Below are 17676 nucleotides of genomic sequence, written 5' to 3'. Positions count from 1 at the left end.
TCCTTGAGCCTCCCTGAGTATTTGGCAAAAAATTCATGACCCTCCCTCCACCATAAATTAATTATAAGATTTTTAAAACTTACCCTTTGATATTTGGAAGTTAAGAAATCCTGGAGCTGATAAAGGCCTTGTTTCTTTTGTTTTCTTGTCGTTGATGCTGGTTGGTTTGTGCAAACGGTTTATTTTTGGCCAAATTTAAATGAGAGTGAGTTTGATGAAATATCACTGTTTTAGGCAAAGATTTGGTTCAGTTTGTCACACATTATGTGTCCAAAGAAATCTGAGCGGAATCTGTAAATCCAATGAAAATTTTTGTTGTTACAGTTTCTGGCGAAATCTGGTGATAAATGGTGTTATTTGGGGAACTTATTATTCATTTATTTATTTTATTTTTTTTAAGAAATAATGATTTTTAAATAAATGTAGGAGGGTTTGGAAGGCGTATTTTCTTTAAAAATCTGTGGTAAAAGAAATACAACAATTTTAATTTGTATGCCCCTCCCTTAAGTCAAAATAAAAACAACTTAAGTCCCTCCCCAGTGCTTAAAATAATATGGGTACGTCCCAAGTCCCTTAAATTTACTACTAACCACCTAACCTAGCCATCTTACCTTACTGTTTAGTCCCTCCCACTTAGGAAAACATGCAAGGAGTCAGGAGTTAGGAGTGAAGAGCGAGGACTGCTGATAAGAGACATGAGACGGCCCTATTCTGAAGCGTCACGTAAAGCGACGTCCTTTTCTGATGACGGCGGCACCTATGGGCGGCACAGCTGGATCTGTTGCATGACGGAGCCAGCGTTTGGCGTACATCCCAAGTCACATTACATTCGCTGATCACTCTGATCACACACTTTTGCATGTATTACCATTGTCATTGAGTCATTTGCCGAAGTTTGTCGCAATTAAAGAACGGTCTGTAGCCCTGCTATTCCACTGTCACTGTGATGAGCACCATTATCATTATTATTATCACTATTATTAAATCCACTCGCCATCATTCAACAAGTCAGCTGCTGAGTGAATAAGAAATATCAGACCTGTCAGTCTGCCTCAATCAATCAGTTTTATTTCTAAAGCCCAATATTACAAATCACAATTTGCCTCACAGGGCTTTACAACATACAACGTCCCTCTGTCCTTATGACCCTCACAGCTGATTAGGAAAAACTCCCCAAAAAACCCCTTTAACGGGGAAAAAACGGTAGAAAGCTCAGAAAGAGCAACTGAGGAGGGATCCCTCGTCCAGGACGGACAGACGTGCAATAGATGTCGTACAGAACAGATCAACATGATAAATTAACAGTAATCCACATGACACAATGAGACAGAGAGAGAGAGAGAGAGAGAGAGAGAGAGAGAGATTCAGGACAGATGGTAATGACAGTAGCTTACAACAACATTAATGAAAGTAATAATATTAAGTCATATTAATATTAATAATTAATATTATTATATAAGTGAATCAAAATTATATTTAACCTGAAAAAAGGGTTTCATATACTTATTTTTATTTTGAATACATTGTTGTATTTTTCAAAATTCAAGATCAACACATGAATTTTCAGTTTCAAATTTTATTTTTTCAAGTACAAAACATTTGACCCTAATGTAGCTCCATACTCCTCCCTCATAAATAATGAACACTCCATAATTTTACCATATCTGTGTATTTCCAGAAGAAGAGTTGTGCATTTTTATTCAAAGGGAAGCAGATTTTTTTTTTGTCATTGGCTTGATTTAATTTTAGTTGTTCCCAGTCCTAATCTCCCTTGTTTACCACATCAACTATATATTCAGAAGCACCTAATGCCATAAAAGTCATAAAATGTAGCACAATATAACTTAAGTTTCCCTCAACATAGTTCAGCTTTAATCCTGAGGAATGCACATTTATTTATTTTCTATGTTTTTTTTTTACATGAAAGTAAAAAAAAACACTCAGCTTCCTGATGATAGTGGGCTTATATTTCTGATGGATGCAGCACTCATCAGGAGGTTTGAACACCTGACTCCACCCTGCTGCCTCTGTGCTAAAGAAAATCTACTGTCTGCTGCCAGTCACACGCCAGTCTCAAATACTGATAACCGACTTCATTTTTTACTTCATCTTCAGGTTTGGAGCCGCATCAGTCCAGGCCAAGGGCGAACTGCAGTACATCAGTCAGTCTGCTGAGAAGGGCCGGGGTCACGACCTCCTCCTCTCCATGCAGCCAGGAAAATAATTGGGGACCTCCATCACCTGAGACACCCCAAAACTCCCCCTGGCACTTCCAGCTCATCAACCTGCCACCTCCTCACCTTTCCTGCTGCACTGTTGCCAAGAAAACATCCGTTCCCACAAAAGGACAAGAAGCAAGAAGTAAAATGGTCTCGTGGAATCATCTGAACAGTTATCCTAAAAAAATTTAATTAACTGTCACTTAGTGCAGATCTTTGAAGTTACTCCTCAGCTCTGGGTTCGTGTCTCAAAGAAAAATGTGCACTGTAGTGAGGTCGCTGGAAATTTAATTTAAATGCAAATTCTAACAAACATAATAGCTGCGTTTCATAAAAGCTACGTCAGCTTCTCTCACTATGAATCAGTGAAATCAGCAGGTGGTGTTTTGCTGAAATGTAAATGAAATATCATGTTAATTTAAAACCCCTAATACAGTGGTCTAATAGTGTATGCAGGTTTTCCCTCCAAACTAACAGGATACAGCGGCTGTGATTATCCCCCGCTCTTGTTCAAGGTGAAACGAGCTGCTCTAAACGAGCTGGTGTAACACTGGCATGAAAGAAACCCTGCAGTTATGTTCCCAGTGGGTGTCTGGAAGGGTGGAGAGGAAAACACAACAGCTGCTGAGATGTAGAAAATGACAAAACACAACTATGAAAGGTGACTTGTGACAGTGGACAAGTGGGGCGACCAGACACAGTATTCACTTAGAACATTTACAACAGGCAGGGACAAGATGAAAAGTATGACGCCGGGGAAAGAAAAGGAATAACAAAACTATCTGAACAGCACGTTACAGCATCTTTAAAAGAAGTCAGATAGAAATGTTCTGGCACTCAGTTGCAACATCATGTGTGTAAAATCATCGAATCATACATGCAGGGATGCACATGGTGCCCCAACCTGCCCAGGCCGTTAACACTGGAATAGAACGTACGAGAAAACACAGAATGACACCGAGGAAACAACCCAACAGATGCATACACGCACTAAACAAGGACAAAGAGAGAAAACTTCTTTTCTTGAATGATTCACTATGTCATGGTGGATCAGAATCAGACATCAGATTTCTGAGAACACGGACCAATCAGGTTGCACGGACCATTAAACGACTGCATTCTACATTTATATACAGTTGGTCAGCGATACAAAAGAAGATTGAATATGCAAGGATGAAATGGCTTTTAAGTAATCAGCTACAATCCACCAGGGGCGGCCTTAAGTATCTGGGGGCAGCGCTGTACATTTGGTCCATCCACAAAGTCACAGCTCTGGGTGTGGATGTTGTTACTGGCTTCTTCTTCAGTTAGCATTTAAGGCTACTGGACTTGAATTTTTACACAGAACCAAACAATGACGTGAAGTGTAACAAAACCGTGTCGGCCTCTAGTGTGACAAATAACATACGTGTTGGCAGCGCTTTATAACAATAACAATGGCATAACATGTCAATAACAAATCATTTACTGGCCCTGTTATGTGGCGGCTGATCCTCTCCTCTGCTCAGAGGGTTAGGAGCTCATGCACCCCATTGTTTGCGGCTGCTTCGAGTCAGCTGCTAACTGCTACTTTTTATATCTCCTGCGGTGGTTCGCAAACGACACGTCATCAAAATCATACCAGTGCCACTCATGATCCCGCCTTGTCTTGTTTATACAGACATCTTTTCAGCACTCAGTACATTCCCAGTCACAGTGAAGCGGAGCTACAGTTCCAGCTCGACGAGGACGTTTAACTGGACTACTGTCCTTGTCCCAGTATACAAGCACGGGAGGGGAATCCATGTATTGACCCAAGTATGTGCGACTCCTCTACAATAGGTGGAGATATGCCCCCTTTCAGCTTGTTAGTATTGGACCTTTTTCCTGTTGACCTATTACGTCACAGACCAAACAATGGACAAACAAGTTAGCTACGGTTAGCTAGCAGCCATTCTTGTAACCCATCGGCTGTATTCTGCGTCTGACTTCCGGCAAACGGCGATACAGCCTCTGGGGGCAGACCCCCGATTTTTTGGCATTCCAGTTTGATTTGGGCGGAGGAGGCGAATTTCTGTTTCCTACTTCTGTTTATATATAAGTAAATATGCTGAACCACTGCGATGGATTCAGAGTTTGCAGTGACGCCAATTATGTTCCGCCTCGTTAGTTCACCGCACGGACCATTTAACCTGGCAACAACTGCAGCCGGCTCAAACGTGATTGGTCAATTTCTCGTGGACTACAAACAGCCTTCAACCGGAAACCAGGGCTCTTCCGCTCTTCTTCCGGAGGCAAGATCTCCGGAGTTTGCCTACAGACTCTACATTCACTGAATGTAGAGTCTGTATAGAGACTAGCTAGCTGCTAACTGGTACCATGGTGGACAACTTTACAGCTCTGTACATTTGGTCCATCCAAAAAGTCACAGCTCTGGATGTAGATTTCTCCACGTTGTTACCGGCTTCTTCTTCTCTTACACATTTAATGCTATTGGACTTCTAGGTCAAAGAAACTGTGGAGCATGCTCAGAGCGCCTCGGCCAGTTTGGGTCTGATTGGCTGTATACATGCAGGAGTCACATGATCTGGGTGTGTTAGTCCCACTGTGACAAATTCACTTTAGGACCATTTCACTCACACTAACATGTTTTATATATTACTATTATATATGTTCAAGAGTTAAATCACACAATTTAACTCTTAACTGACTTCTGTCGATTTCAGTTTGCATGACTCAGCAGTGTCTCCATTAAAATACAGCCACAGTGCAGCATTGAGAGGCTGAGTGAATGTGGTCTGGACTCTGTGGAGAAGAGTCGTGGCTTCAGAGACGTTGTAGAAGGACAGAATACCTGCGCTGTGCTCAAGGTACACTCCTACTCTGGAGGACTGAGGACCTGAGATGAGAGCTTGGACTTTGTGGTACTGAAATATTTATAACTGATTGGGTCACAATATAACACCCAGGATTTGTCATTGTGTCAAAATCTACATTCATCCAAGACCCCTGCTCTGTGTATAGTCTTGTATGCGACTGCTACACAAGCCTGTCCCGCTCCACTCCAGCTCCCAGTAACAACGTCCAGTAGGACTCTCGTCACTCAGGACCTGACACCATTCACTGAATCTCTCCGGATGTTCAAAATAAGACTGCTTGTCTTCAGCTATTGCTGAATGGTCAACATTTTGACATCAGGAAATAAATATGAACCCAAAGTTGTTGCCTAGCGGTGCAATACCAGTGAAATGGTTGATATGCAGAAAACACATTACATTAAATACCACAGAGCATTTATTTCTATCCTAAATTAATTGCATAGTAATCAAAATGGCCGTACAGTTTATACAGAGGATGTGACCTTAGTGTCTTCAGTGGTAGTTGTAATGTGGATTGCAGGTCTGTTCTGCACGATACTCTGCAGGTGTTCATGTTATTGTGTCCACCCCTGTATATTGATACACAGCTGCACAATAAAAACAAATAAATAGAAAAGAAAATTTAATATTGACATTTAAAAGGATTATAATATTCTGATGTTGACGGATGGATTAAGGAGAATCTGTATGCTCTCACAGTAAATCCTCCCACAGTAAAATAAGGAAATAAAAACCCAACAGTGACAGACCAGCAGCACATGGGTACCATCAGGACTGTGTGATCCGTAATTAGGAGCAAAAATATGTCTAATACAGCAGGACAGGGATGCATGGATGGATGATGAGACAATGGACCCCTGGACACAGACACAGAAGGCCCCACCACCTCTCCTGCAGAGGACACACAGTCATTAAGGCTGCTTAGTGTCTTTATTGTGTCTCTTTGTAGTCATATTAAGTCTCTCTGTAGTCATTACACTTCTCTCTTTGGTTTTGTGTCTTTTTGTAGTCATCTTGAGTCTCTTGTAGTCATCTTGAGTCTCTTGTAGTCATATTACGTCTCTTTGTAGTCATTACACTTCTCTCTTTGGTTTTGTGTCTTTTTGTAGTCATCTTGAGTCTCTTGTAGTCATATTACGTCTCTTTGTAGTCATTACACATCTCACTTTGGTTTTGTGTGTCTTTGTAGTCATTTTGAGTCTCTTTGTAGTCATTATATTTCTCCCTTTGGCTTTGTGTCTCTTTGTAGTCATTTTTAGTCTCTTTGTAGTCATTATACTTCTCTCTTTGGTTTTGTGTCTCTTTGTAGTCATTTTGAGTCTCTTTGTAGTCATTATATTTCTCCCTTTGGTTTTGTGTCTTTTTGTAGTCATCTTGAGTCACTGTTGTCACTTTGAGTCTCTTTGTAGTCATCTTGAGTCTCTGTTGTCACTTTGAGTCTCTTTGTAGTCATCTTGAGTCTCTTGTAGTTGTTTTGAGTCTCTTTGTAGTCATATTACGTCTCTTTGTAGTCATTACACATCCCTCTTTGGTTTTGTGTCTCTTTGTAGTCATTTTGTGTCTCTTTGTAGTCATCTTGAGTCTCTTGTAGTTGTTTTGAGTCTCTTTGTAGTCATATTACATCTCTTTGTAGTCATTACACATCCCTCTTTGGTTTTGTGTCTCTTTGTAGTCATCTTGAGTCTCTTGTAGTTGTTTTGAGTCTCTTTTAGTCATTATACATCTCTTTTTGGTTTTGTGTCTCTTTGTTGTCATTTTGAGTCTCTTGTAGTTGTTTTGAGTCTCTTTTAGTCATTATACATCTCTTTTTGGTTTTGTGTCTCTTTGTTGTCATTTTGAGTCTCTTTCATGTTGTTTTGAGGGTCTTTGTAGTCATATTGCATTTCTACATTTCTATATTCATTTTGTGTCGTGTTTTTTTATGCATCTCTCTTGGTTTTGAGTCTGTAGTTGCTTTGTGTTTCTTTGCAATCATTTTGTGTCTCTCTTTATTCATCTTGTGTCTGTATGTAGTTTACATCGCTTTGTAGTGATTATTTGTGTTTGTGGTCATTTTGTGTCTCTCTCTAGTTGTTTTGCATCTCTGGGGTTGTTCTGTGTCTCTTTTTATTCATATAGTCTCATTGTAGTTATTTGGTATCTCTTTGTATTTACCTTGTGTTTCTTTGTGCTCATTTCCCTCTGTCTTTTTTTTCATCTTTTAAAAAATCTATTTTGTGTCTCTTTATTCATCTGGAGTCTCTTTGTAGTTGTTTACATCTCTTTGTAGTCACTTTGTGTCTCTCCACAGTCATTTGGTGTCTCTTTGAAATTGTTTACCTTTTTTGTAGTCTTTGTAAGTATTTGTGTCTCTTTGTAGCTGTTTTGAGTCCCTTCTAGATCAGTATGTGTCTCTTTGAGTGGTATTTTGCAGGTGGAGACCAGAGGGGATCCTGACACTCTGGGCCTGTGGGCCTGTGCCCTGCGCCCATTCACTAATCCATCCATGCTTGCAGGACATTGTTACTAAAGCTGATGTTTTGTGATTTGTTATTACAAGAAAAATATGTAGAAATTAAGTCAAATAGACAAAACACAACATAATTTGCTTCGATCTGTATTAGTAGTAAACAGCAGGACAGGGGTGTGTGAGACAGAGATGAGAACTGTATGTAGTTGATTAAATTTTCCACCAGAGGGCAGGATGAGCCCTCCAGTTGAGATTAAAGACATCAGAAGGCTTCATGGACTTCAGCTGCTCCTCCATTAGGATGCACTCTCAGTCCAGACCTCTTGAATCCCATTACCTTCCCCTATCATAACCACTGCCTTCAGACCCCGCAGACAAAACACAACACATGTGTGCCGCGCCCTCGACAACACTATCATGTTGTTCTCTCTAACCTCGTCTCATATCTCTCCCTCTCTTCATTGTTCTCCAGACTTCCTTCAGGAAAACTTTCATCCTGCAGGTCTGCAGTAACCCTTCTTATTGCTTTATGAAGATAGAGATCTCTGACCCAATTAGCTGTCTTTATTAAATAACAGTCCACTGGCCCTCATTTAAACCACCAGCCACCCCTCACACCAGCCTCCGCCCCTCCTTTTGTGTTTTTAAAGAACAAAGTGATTACAGATTTAATTAGCCCAGGACCTTGCCTCTGTATCCATGCTGATATTTGTGCAGAGTTTGGAGATAGAAGCCTCGGCTGTGTGATGATAACTTGCAGGGGAAATGAAACAAAGTTATCTGAGACCACGTCCACACTTTGAGGTCATAAAAATGACTGTCCACACTGGAACAGCCATCAATAAGAAACAGCTACATCTCTTTGTCCTCTCTGTCCCCTTCAGCTCGTCATATGCTACGTTTCAATGTGGATAAACTTATTGATTTAACACTTTTCTTTAACATGTTTTTCTGTTTCAGCTGTCAGACAATTGATTGAATATCAGAATCAGATATATTTTATTGATGCCTTTTTTTTAACCAAGGTGAACAGCAAATACACTCTTGCTCTAAAGCCCAGCTCAGACTGAAGATTCACAATGAGACGAGTTAAAACAAGCAACTAAAACCTGCAGGTTCGCAGGAAGTGACCACAATCAGACGGTGTATCATCTCTAGTCAACAACTCTCTGTACTTCTGATCTGTAACGTTGACAGGAAGTGACCACCATGAGACGGTGTATCATCTCTACTCAACAACTCTCTGTGCTTCTGATCTGTAACGCTGACAGGAAGTGACCACCATGAGACGGCGTATCATCTCTAGTCAACAACTCTCTGTACTTCTGATCTGTAACGCTGACAGGAAGTGACCACCATGAGACGGTGTATCATCTCTAGTCAACAACTCTCTGTACTTCTGATCTGATTTTCATCTTTTCAGACTTATTTTGTGGCTGAATATAATTTGTAGCTTCTTTAAATCTGAATGAGGATAGTGATAGTGAGATACTGGCTACAGTGATGAAACAAAACCAGCATCAGATGGACTGGATTCATAATCAATACGCCACAATAATATAAATAACCAGCGCCAATTCATCAGCCAATGAGAATGTGTGTGTGTGTGGGCGGGGCATAAGCACATACAGCCAGCAGCAGCAGTGACCCAACGTCTGACACCAGCACACTGTGAGAACGGAAACAGAGGGCTCGGCGGGGAGGGAGCACCTGCTGCAGCAAGCCAACGTGCCGTCTGCGGTCATTTTGACTTCACTACAAGCTGATTGGCTGTTGAAACAGGTGACGTGCTTTAAAACCAGTCTCCAGCCATTTGACCAGCTGAGTGTCAGGTGACACCTTCAGCCAGCTTGAGTCGAGCTCAGACCGGTCAATTCACACCGCTGACACTTTTCTCTGCAATGTATCTGAACTGGACTTTAGACGCCGTCAAATCTCTGTTTCATGGTTGTGAAGTTTCTGACAAAAATTTGACAACAGCTGTACTGTGTGTGCAGCCTGTTACATGCATTGTCTGTTTTCAAAATACACTTCTGTTTTCACAGGAAATGTACAGTTTGGATACAGGCTCTTTCAAAATAAAAGCACTACATCGGTACAACACCGTGGATTCATGTTCCTTTTCTTCAACAACACACACCTGGTTGGGTTTGGGGAAAAAAACAGCAGGGTTTGACTTTATAATCTTACGGGATGCGAACACTCTCCCTGGTGAAGCTCGGTGTTTGTTGGACCATCCACCACCACTCGTGCCCACCCTACTTGGACTTTTGCTGCCTTAATTTCGTTCTTGTTCTGCAGTGTTTCCCCCAATGCTGCTGAGCGCTGTCAAACTATAAAAGGCGACTGGCCACGTATCATGCCGACTTTAAAGGACGGATTTCTTCATTAAAGGTCCGAGGCGGCAAGGGTTGGGTCTTGACTACAACACTGTGGTTTGGTTTATAATACATTGGAGTCAGTATGTGTAGTCGTGTCCTTCCATCTACAGTTCATACGTTGACCATAACGTGTGAACGGAAAAGTATATGCAAAATGTAACTTGAGCTTTAACATGGATAGAAGACCAAAGGAAGGACGATGAAGATGCTTAGCTGAAGCGTGTTTTGAGGCCACATAGTTGCTCTATATGTGGATACTAACGCCATGGTGAAAACATGACTTATAGAACTACTTCCTGTACTTGTACTGTTGATCTTCCATCAGGTGATAGTCTATCCTCTGCAGGATGATGCTTCGGCGTTATACACAGGCGTGGCAGCAATCATTCTTTTATTGTTCTATTTAAGGAACGTTTGCTGTCATTATAGAAAGGTTTCTGCTGCCATAAATAAAGGTCGCCAACTCCGCTAATGACTCAAGTAAAATATACATGTACAGTAAAAGCAGACGAACGGGGTTATCTCTTCAGACTGTCACACACCGTCAGCATCAAACTTTGCTTTTACTTGTGTTTCTCTTAACAGGATTTAAAAGGAGCCTTTGAAAGAACCAGGTGCTGTCAAAGACCTGCGAGGGGGGCTGATGCTTAAAAAAACAACCGGTGTGACCTTTTCCAAAGACACATTTATCGCTCAGTGACAGCCACATGAGGTTTTTTCCTTCTGCCAGTTTTTGTTGGAAGGCAGGTCTGTCTGTGCTGCAGAGGTGAATCAAAGATCTGATGCTGTAAAAGACAGAAGAGTGAAATACAAACCACTCTTACAGTAGTTCTTTTTAAAAAAAGATCTCCTTTGTCATGTGTTGTAGCTGTTTGCCAAATTTCTTCTGTAATATTTACTTGAAGCCATCAAACGCTGCTAATACCTGAAGCTGGGTCACAGCAGTTTAATTATCATTGCTACAGTAACATAAACATCTGGGACTGACGAGGTCACGCTTTGCACCTTTCCACACCGGCTATTTATACCAGGCTCACCTTTAACCCGTTCCTATGTGCATTCATCTGTGACCTTCAGAGAACACAGAAAATATGAATGAAACACTCCTCTGCTCTCCCCTGAGATGTGTGTGACCTTTCTTACACATTTCAGAGCCTCTATTTATCCAAGGAAGGCTTCTCTCAGCGTGCTGCATGCTGTTTTTTCAGCTCCACAAGCTCTGCATTTATACAAAATTCACACCTGAGAGATGCCCAGCGCAGCCAAAGTCTTCCACTGTCGGCCAAATGGGCACCGGAAAAAATCCCCACTAAAGCTTTTTAACATCCCAAAACAGATGCTGGTGATGTTCTTTTCATTTATTTTGTGGTGTGGTGTTATACCCTCTGCCCGACAAGATATATCCAGATGGTGAATGCAGAGTAACAGCAGAAAGTGAACAGTAAACATCAGGTTTCTAATCCGCCTTTTTGCGATGACATTCAATCATCATACAAAGAGAAACCCATCACATACAGAGGAGGCAGCAGCAGCATTTTCCACAGACAGTAGCCTCAGCAGACCTTACAAGCATCTAACATGCATTCTGAGTGAGGGGATGTGTTGTTTACTGGGAAAAAATGCTGGCTCTGCTGTTTCCCACTGCCTACACACTTCACACCACATATCTGAGGTTTGTTGAAGGGTATTCTGGGAAATGTGGGAAATGGCGAACTGGAACAGTTTAGCAGGTTCAGGGAAAAACGGGCCAAAGACTGAAGCAGTTCATCCAATATTAACTTGTGGAAAACACTGAATATGACAGATTAATGATATGTATGCTGTTCTCATGCAATGTTTTACTCCTACTACATAAGTATAAGCTAGTAGTTCCTGTATAATTCCTGATTTGGGAAGGCTGCGATCATGTGACCAAAGCACTTCTGGGAGTAAACAACAGAGATGGAGGCAGTCTGTTACACGACGGTTGCGTGACTTTAACATCGCCACCACATCAAGGCTGTAAAGCCTCATCAGTAGCCATGTTTCCATCAGCCTGTTTAGATGCGCATCTAGAAGTATCGCATCGGAAAATTATAATGGAAACGCCAAAATTTGAATTAAAATCCCCTGATTCGCACAGGAGGATGACTCGAAAAAATGTTGATTCGCAAAACAGGGGATGGAAACAGTTCGAATTAAGTCTGACGTAGCGCACCTCTCTCCATGGTGACATCCACACTCTGGGTCGGGAAGGCGGTAATGCATTTACAAGCTGGTTGCCAACCGCCAGAAAACGTAGAAGAAGAAGAATGCGAGACTTGGTTTTTTTTTTTCGGTTCTTTTCTCTTCTCTCTTCTTTTACTGCGCATTTCCCAATGATTCAAATCACTTTTGGATGGAAACATAGCTAGTGTGATGATGTTTTGTAAAACACGTTCACACTCCGACCTCGTCACGTATCCAGGTTTGTTCATGGACTTTCATGGACATATGACGTCCAAGGTACCCTGGGTGTGTTGGTTGTTGACGTTCTGGGACGCCATGTCAACTGCTTTCAAAATACACTTCCATTTTCACAGGAAATTTACAGTTTGCATGCAGTCTCTTTCAAATGACAAACAATACATTGGTACAACACCACCACATTTTTTTCCTTCAACAACAAACGTGGTTACATTTAAAGAGACAACAGATAGGATTTGTTTTTTTTTAGCTTGGTGCCACCTAGCGTCAGCGGTGTTGCTCGCACTATCGCAACGGCCAAATTGACCGTGGGGATCAGAGATAATCAATGAAACGTAGGCTGTAAAGCCACCAGTATACCTCTATGTATATGTAGAATGAGAAGGTGTGTGGACACTCTACTAAATAAATGAGTAAAGAGACCGAGCAACAATTATCAGATTTATCTGAAATCACTGTCTGAGGGCTGCCGTAGAATGGCAACGAGGATGTCCCTGGTTGCGGCGATTTGCGATGCTGGCCAGCTAGGAATGAACTAGCAGCCAGTACAGTACAGTCCTCTCTGGTCTAGCTAACACTTAGCCGTGTTACTTACTGATCCATTAGAAAGAAAGCTAGCTGGACATGGGTTTTGAAGCCTCTTTGGTCACGGAGCTCCCTCCATCTCTTGAACGCCTGACTGAGGTTTACTCTTGTTTTTCCTCTTTTTTTTATCACTCTCCTTTTTGCTCTTCTTTGCCTCCTCACACACAGGAGCTCCTTTTCTTTTGCTAGGCCGTTTTTCACTTGTCTCCAAACTTTGTCCCTCTGCCATTGTGCTCCTGACTCAACTATCTAACATGACGCATTTCCTGCCGTAAAGCAGATTTTTTTCCGTGGAAATTCGTCCCCGGTGGCAGAAACTTATTGCAAAGATTGCAAAGCCACTAAGTAACCTATGTAAATGCTGATAGTCTGATTTTATTGTGGCCACTACCCTGTCTGTTGCTTCTTTAAGACAGATTTATACTTGAGCACCTGCTCTATACAGAGCCTACGCAGGTGTGAGCATTTATACTTGTGCGGTGGTGAGTCTGTGTCGCTCTGCAGTTACACCTCCAAAACACTAGTCGACGTTGGGGTTTCTGTGAAGCCCAGACACAGCACTTGCCTTGTTATCAGCACAAGCCTATGTCATTTTCCATTGTATAAATTAGCCTATCAGCTAGCAGAGATTTCCTCTATTCATATGAAGCCAGGGACAACAGCAACATTTAACAAAATTCAGCTCCATGACGAGTCAGTGACAAAGCTCTGATAGTCAATGACTTCAGAGTGAGACTGGGTTGTTCTCACGTAGCCACTTGTTACCAACCGCCTTTTGTAAAACATGCAAATGCTTCTAAATTCACAGTTGGGTATTTACTAAAAGATTTGAGTTGTAAAACAAAACTTGAAAGTCTCTTCACCTTGTGTTCACCACAGACCTCATTTCAGACATCAAACCAAAAACCCATTGACTTTGAATTGAGGGAACCATCGGTGCTACGCTCACTTCTCTCACAAAGATTTCATCTTAGTTTTTATTATTAAGATCTACTTTTAGCTCGTCATTGTCTTGTTTCCGTCATGGAAAAAAGGTAAAAAAAAAATGTCCTCATCGTTTTCATCAACGAAATTAACACTGGTGTCATGATCAGGTCAAATTCATATTTGTCCAGTGCTGGTTTCTGACTGAATACCTGTCCAAACTGATGACAGCCCCATCAACCTCAGCTGCACTTGACGAACTCCTTCTACCTTCTACTATCTTCTAAACATCGCCGTATTAGCATTGTCATTGTGAGCATGTTATCATGCTGACATTAAGCTGGGAGCACTCCTGAGCCTCGGTACAGCCCGACAGAGCTGCTGGCATGGCTGCAGCTTTCCTCTGAGTGTCTTGCTGAGTCACATCATAATAGGTAGTTTGGGATTAAGCTGGCAACCTTCCACCCACAAGCCCTCTTATGTAAATGTGAGGCCACCACCACCTGCATCTTCTCCTCTCTACAGTAATTTATGTCGGGAAGTGTCTGATGTATTATGTTAGACATCCTTTTTTCAATATAGGATCAGGTATGAGCCTGAGAATAATAGACCATCGTCGCAAACTTGAAAACAATTGACTGTGTGCAACCCTTTAATCCTTCCCCCTTGTCCCTGGAGGGTTTTATAAAAAGTCTTCCATTCCCAGGCTGTCTGCTGAGGTGCTGATAAACTGTGGTACATGTGACCCTCTTCACATGCGAATCAATAATGCACTGTGATATCTTCTTTTTAATCTCGCCAGTCAATTACATTGTACCTGACAGGCTAATCTAAAAGAACGCATTACTGTTTGAGTGGCCCGTGGCAAAGGGTATCGCTCTGCGTGTAAGAAAGGGGTTTCTGGCTGCTTGTATGAATTAGAGTGCAGAAAGCAAAAATGACTTCATATCAAATTTCAGACTCCACAAGAGACGCGGGTGAAATAATTCACTCTTCATGTGAAAATCAATACGAGTCCATGTTTGCAAACTTCCAGTCAATTTCTGGTTCATCACACGATGGTGATTTGTTTGGCAGACTTTTTCCATAAACTTCTCTAAGTGGAACAATTGATCACTTGTCAGCCGCATGTCAGAGTCGAGAACAACCTATTAAGACTTGGACAGTGCGAGAGTGCATTTCCAGGATGAAGTGTAAGAGAATAACTCCACTATACTCCGAGCAGATGAACAGGCCAGGGTACTCTTCTCTATACGTACCATCTACTATTTTTTATGGAAAAACTTTTCTGCAACTTTCTCTTTTTCATACGAAAGAAACAAAATATTGTTTGTTTGTGTTTTTCTCTTCGCCGAGTATCTCTCTGTCTTGGGAATGCAGGATTAAAATATTAGCACTTCCTATTCAAACTCTTCCCTCTAGTTCAGAACAAAAATCAATATGAGCTCCATTATGTAAAAATGTTCAAAGAAACGCGGTCCCAGGGGTGAGGTCGCTCTCTGTGAGCATTCTGGTGTGTTTCAACTGGAGGATATATGCCCCTCTGATACAACCAAAGACTGCCTCTGGATTGAAAATTTAAAGAAGTTCACTGGAAGCTAAAGCTTTCTTTGTTGGTCCAGATTGTCCTCTGTGTGCAAGGAAATTGTGGGATAATCCATTTTTATAGTTTTATGTAAAGTATTTATGATGCATATGGAACTGGTCCCTGCACACAAATGTTTTGGTACACAGTGAACGTCACTGCAGTCGATGCTGAGAGGCTGAAGTGGTCCAGTCCCTCGATGCTGGCAGCAGAACGTATGGAAAATTCTCATTAAAGGTCCAGTGTGGAGGATTTAAGGGGATATATTGGCAGAAATGGAATATAATAAGTATGTTTTCTTTATTGTATAATCACCTGAAAATCAGACTTGTTTCCTTCAACCTGTTCTCATTTCAAAATCGTCAAATACCACCGCTTGGTCAGTGATTTCGGCGTCAGACTTTGCCAGAAAAATGCATCCTTTCACAGCAGTATGATACACTGCTGGACGGTGTCAGTTTAAACAGGCTGCTCTCACAAATTTTTCGGATGTTTTCTTATGAAAAGCAGTGCACCCGAATTCGTACGTATCCCTGTGATCATGTGACCACTGTACTGATGGCAGTAAACAAGGAAGCAGTCCTGAGCACTTCTAAGGAGGCAGGTTGGGGTGGTGGATGCCCAACACAAAAACCAGACTTTTGCCCGGGACTTTCCCCAGGAGTCACGTGATCGGATCTGTGTTGAGCAAAGTGTTAGTCATTTTAAGATACGTCCTCACCATGTTTCTTTTCCTAAACCTAATCTCTGTAACTTCACATGAATGAAAGACAGCATGCGTCTAACAAGCAGACACTGTCCACTTCCTGTGATAACAGATGTGTGTTTTGAAAAGACACATGCACGTAACAAGCGTGGATTGACATGACATCCTGAACGCCAAGAACAGACGCAGAAGGATACCTAGTGCGTTACGTTTAGACGTGAAAATCCACTGACCAAATAGTGATTTTTGGTAAGTCAGGAATGAGAGTGTTTTTTGTTTCCTTTGAATGAGCCGTTTATATCTACGTAGGGAGCAGGTCCTCGTCTACAGAGATCACAATGTTGCACCGCCATGTTTCTACAGCAGCTCAGAACAGACTAATCAAACACTGACTCTAGAAAGAGGCATTTGTGCCAGGCATCGCAGAAGCACCTCTGAGATTAGAGCTACACTGAAACACTGATTTTTTAACAAGGAACGGTTTGAAACCATCGGGTCCTTTTGTTTTGGACAGGAAGAGACCTCTGTGAGTAAGTGGAGAAACACTAATTTGTACTGTGAAACTGCTTTATTCAGTGTTTTTACTGATTTAAATCAGCTGGCCTGTTTGTTTCTGAGAGGAAGAGAACTCTGAAGATAACAGGAGAAGTTTCAGCTGGTTGTAATCTGCAATCATCACCGCCAGACGCCACTAAATCCCCCTAAATCTGACACACTGGCCCTTTAACCGGTCACAGTGGGGCTGATGTAGGAATCAAAGAGTCCTGTGAATCACATAAAGCCACTGAGGTAAAACTTTGAGCCTGAGTGCAGAGCACCAGTGTATTCATGAGAGGCTTTTTCCTTAAGTGAACAAAATGAAGATTTGTGTTCTTCCTCGCTGTGCCTTTAAAACGGTTACTCCCTGCTGACATGAGCCTAAATATGAACACGCTTATTGTGCAATATATCTTCCTTTATCTCTCACATTATGCTAAAAAAGGAAGGACTGTAAGCAGCAAAAAGAAAGCACTCAAACACACCATTACTCCGGACTTCTGTGGTAATTTTGCACCGTGCCAATTACCACGCCCCGTCATTTGTGCCATCCAAACGGTAATGGCCAGCCTAACACGAGAGAGCAAAAGCATCCGTAAATAATTTCTTGCGATGGAAATGAAGGAGAGCACTGAGCAGGAAAGTGGCCTTGCTGCTAATTAAAAAAGCCACAGCTCGGGCCGATCCTCTCTCTCATTAAAGGCTGCAGTCCTCCCCGGCTCGGAGAAGCGCTGTGCTCCTGGACAGAGTGCGTCAAGAGAAGTCGCAGTCAGAGGTTAAGAAAAACCGAGGCGGCTTTGTAGAGGATGACATCCAAACCCAAATTAAGTTAATTTGAGGTTCTGCAGCGGGCCTGTCAAGTCCTCACAGCGTCAGGACTCTGGCAGACATGTGGCTAATAGGCAGGACAGGAACACTGTGAGCTGCAGAGTTAGTGTCATCCTCTATCTGCGCCTCTCTGTCCCTCCACTGACGCTGAACCTGCCT

At 42.0% G+C, this 17676-nt stretch overlaps 1 protein-coding gene across 1 annotated transcript in view; it reads right to left on the bottom strand.

Moving 5' to 3' along the window:
• eif4g2b (eukaryotic translation initiation factor 4, gamma 2b) overlaps positions 1-3853 on the bottom strand; it is a 28403-nt gene extending 24550 nt beyond the window's left edge. The window contains exon 1 of the mRNA XM_049574941.1: positions 3841-3853. Coding sequence (XP_049430898.1) covers positions 3841-3853 — 13 coding nt within the window. The remainder of the gene's footprint in view (positions 1-3840) is intronic.
• Positions 3854-17676: the final 13823 nt, after the last annotated feature.

Source organism: Epinephelus fuscoguttatus, linkage group LG4 (genome assembly GCF_011397635.1).
Source record: "Epinephelus fuscoguttatus linkage group LG4, E.fuscoguttatus.final_Chr_v1".
Lineage (NCBI taxonomy): Eukaryota > Metazoa > Chordata > Actinopteri > Perciformes > Serranidae > Epinephelus > Epinephelus fuscoguttatus.
Note: the sequence above shows the minus strand (reverse complement) of the source record. Positions and strands in the feature narration are given on the sequence as shown.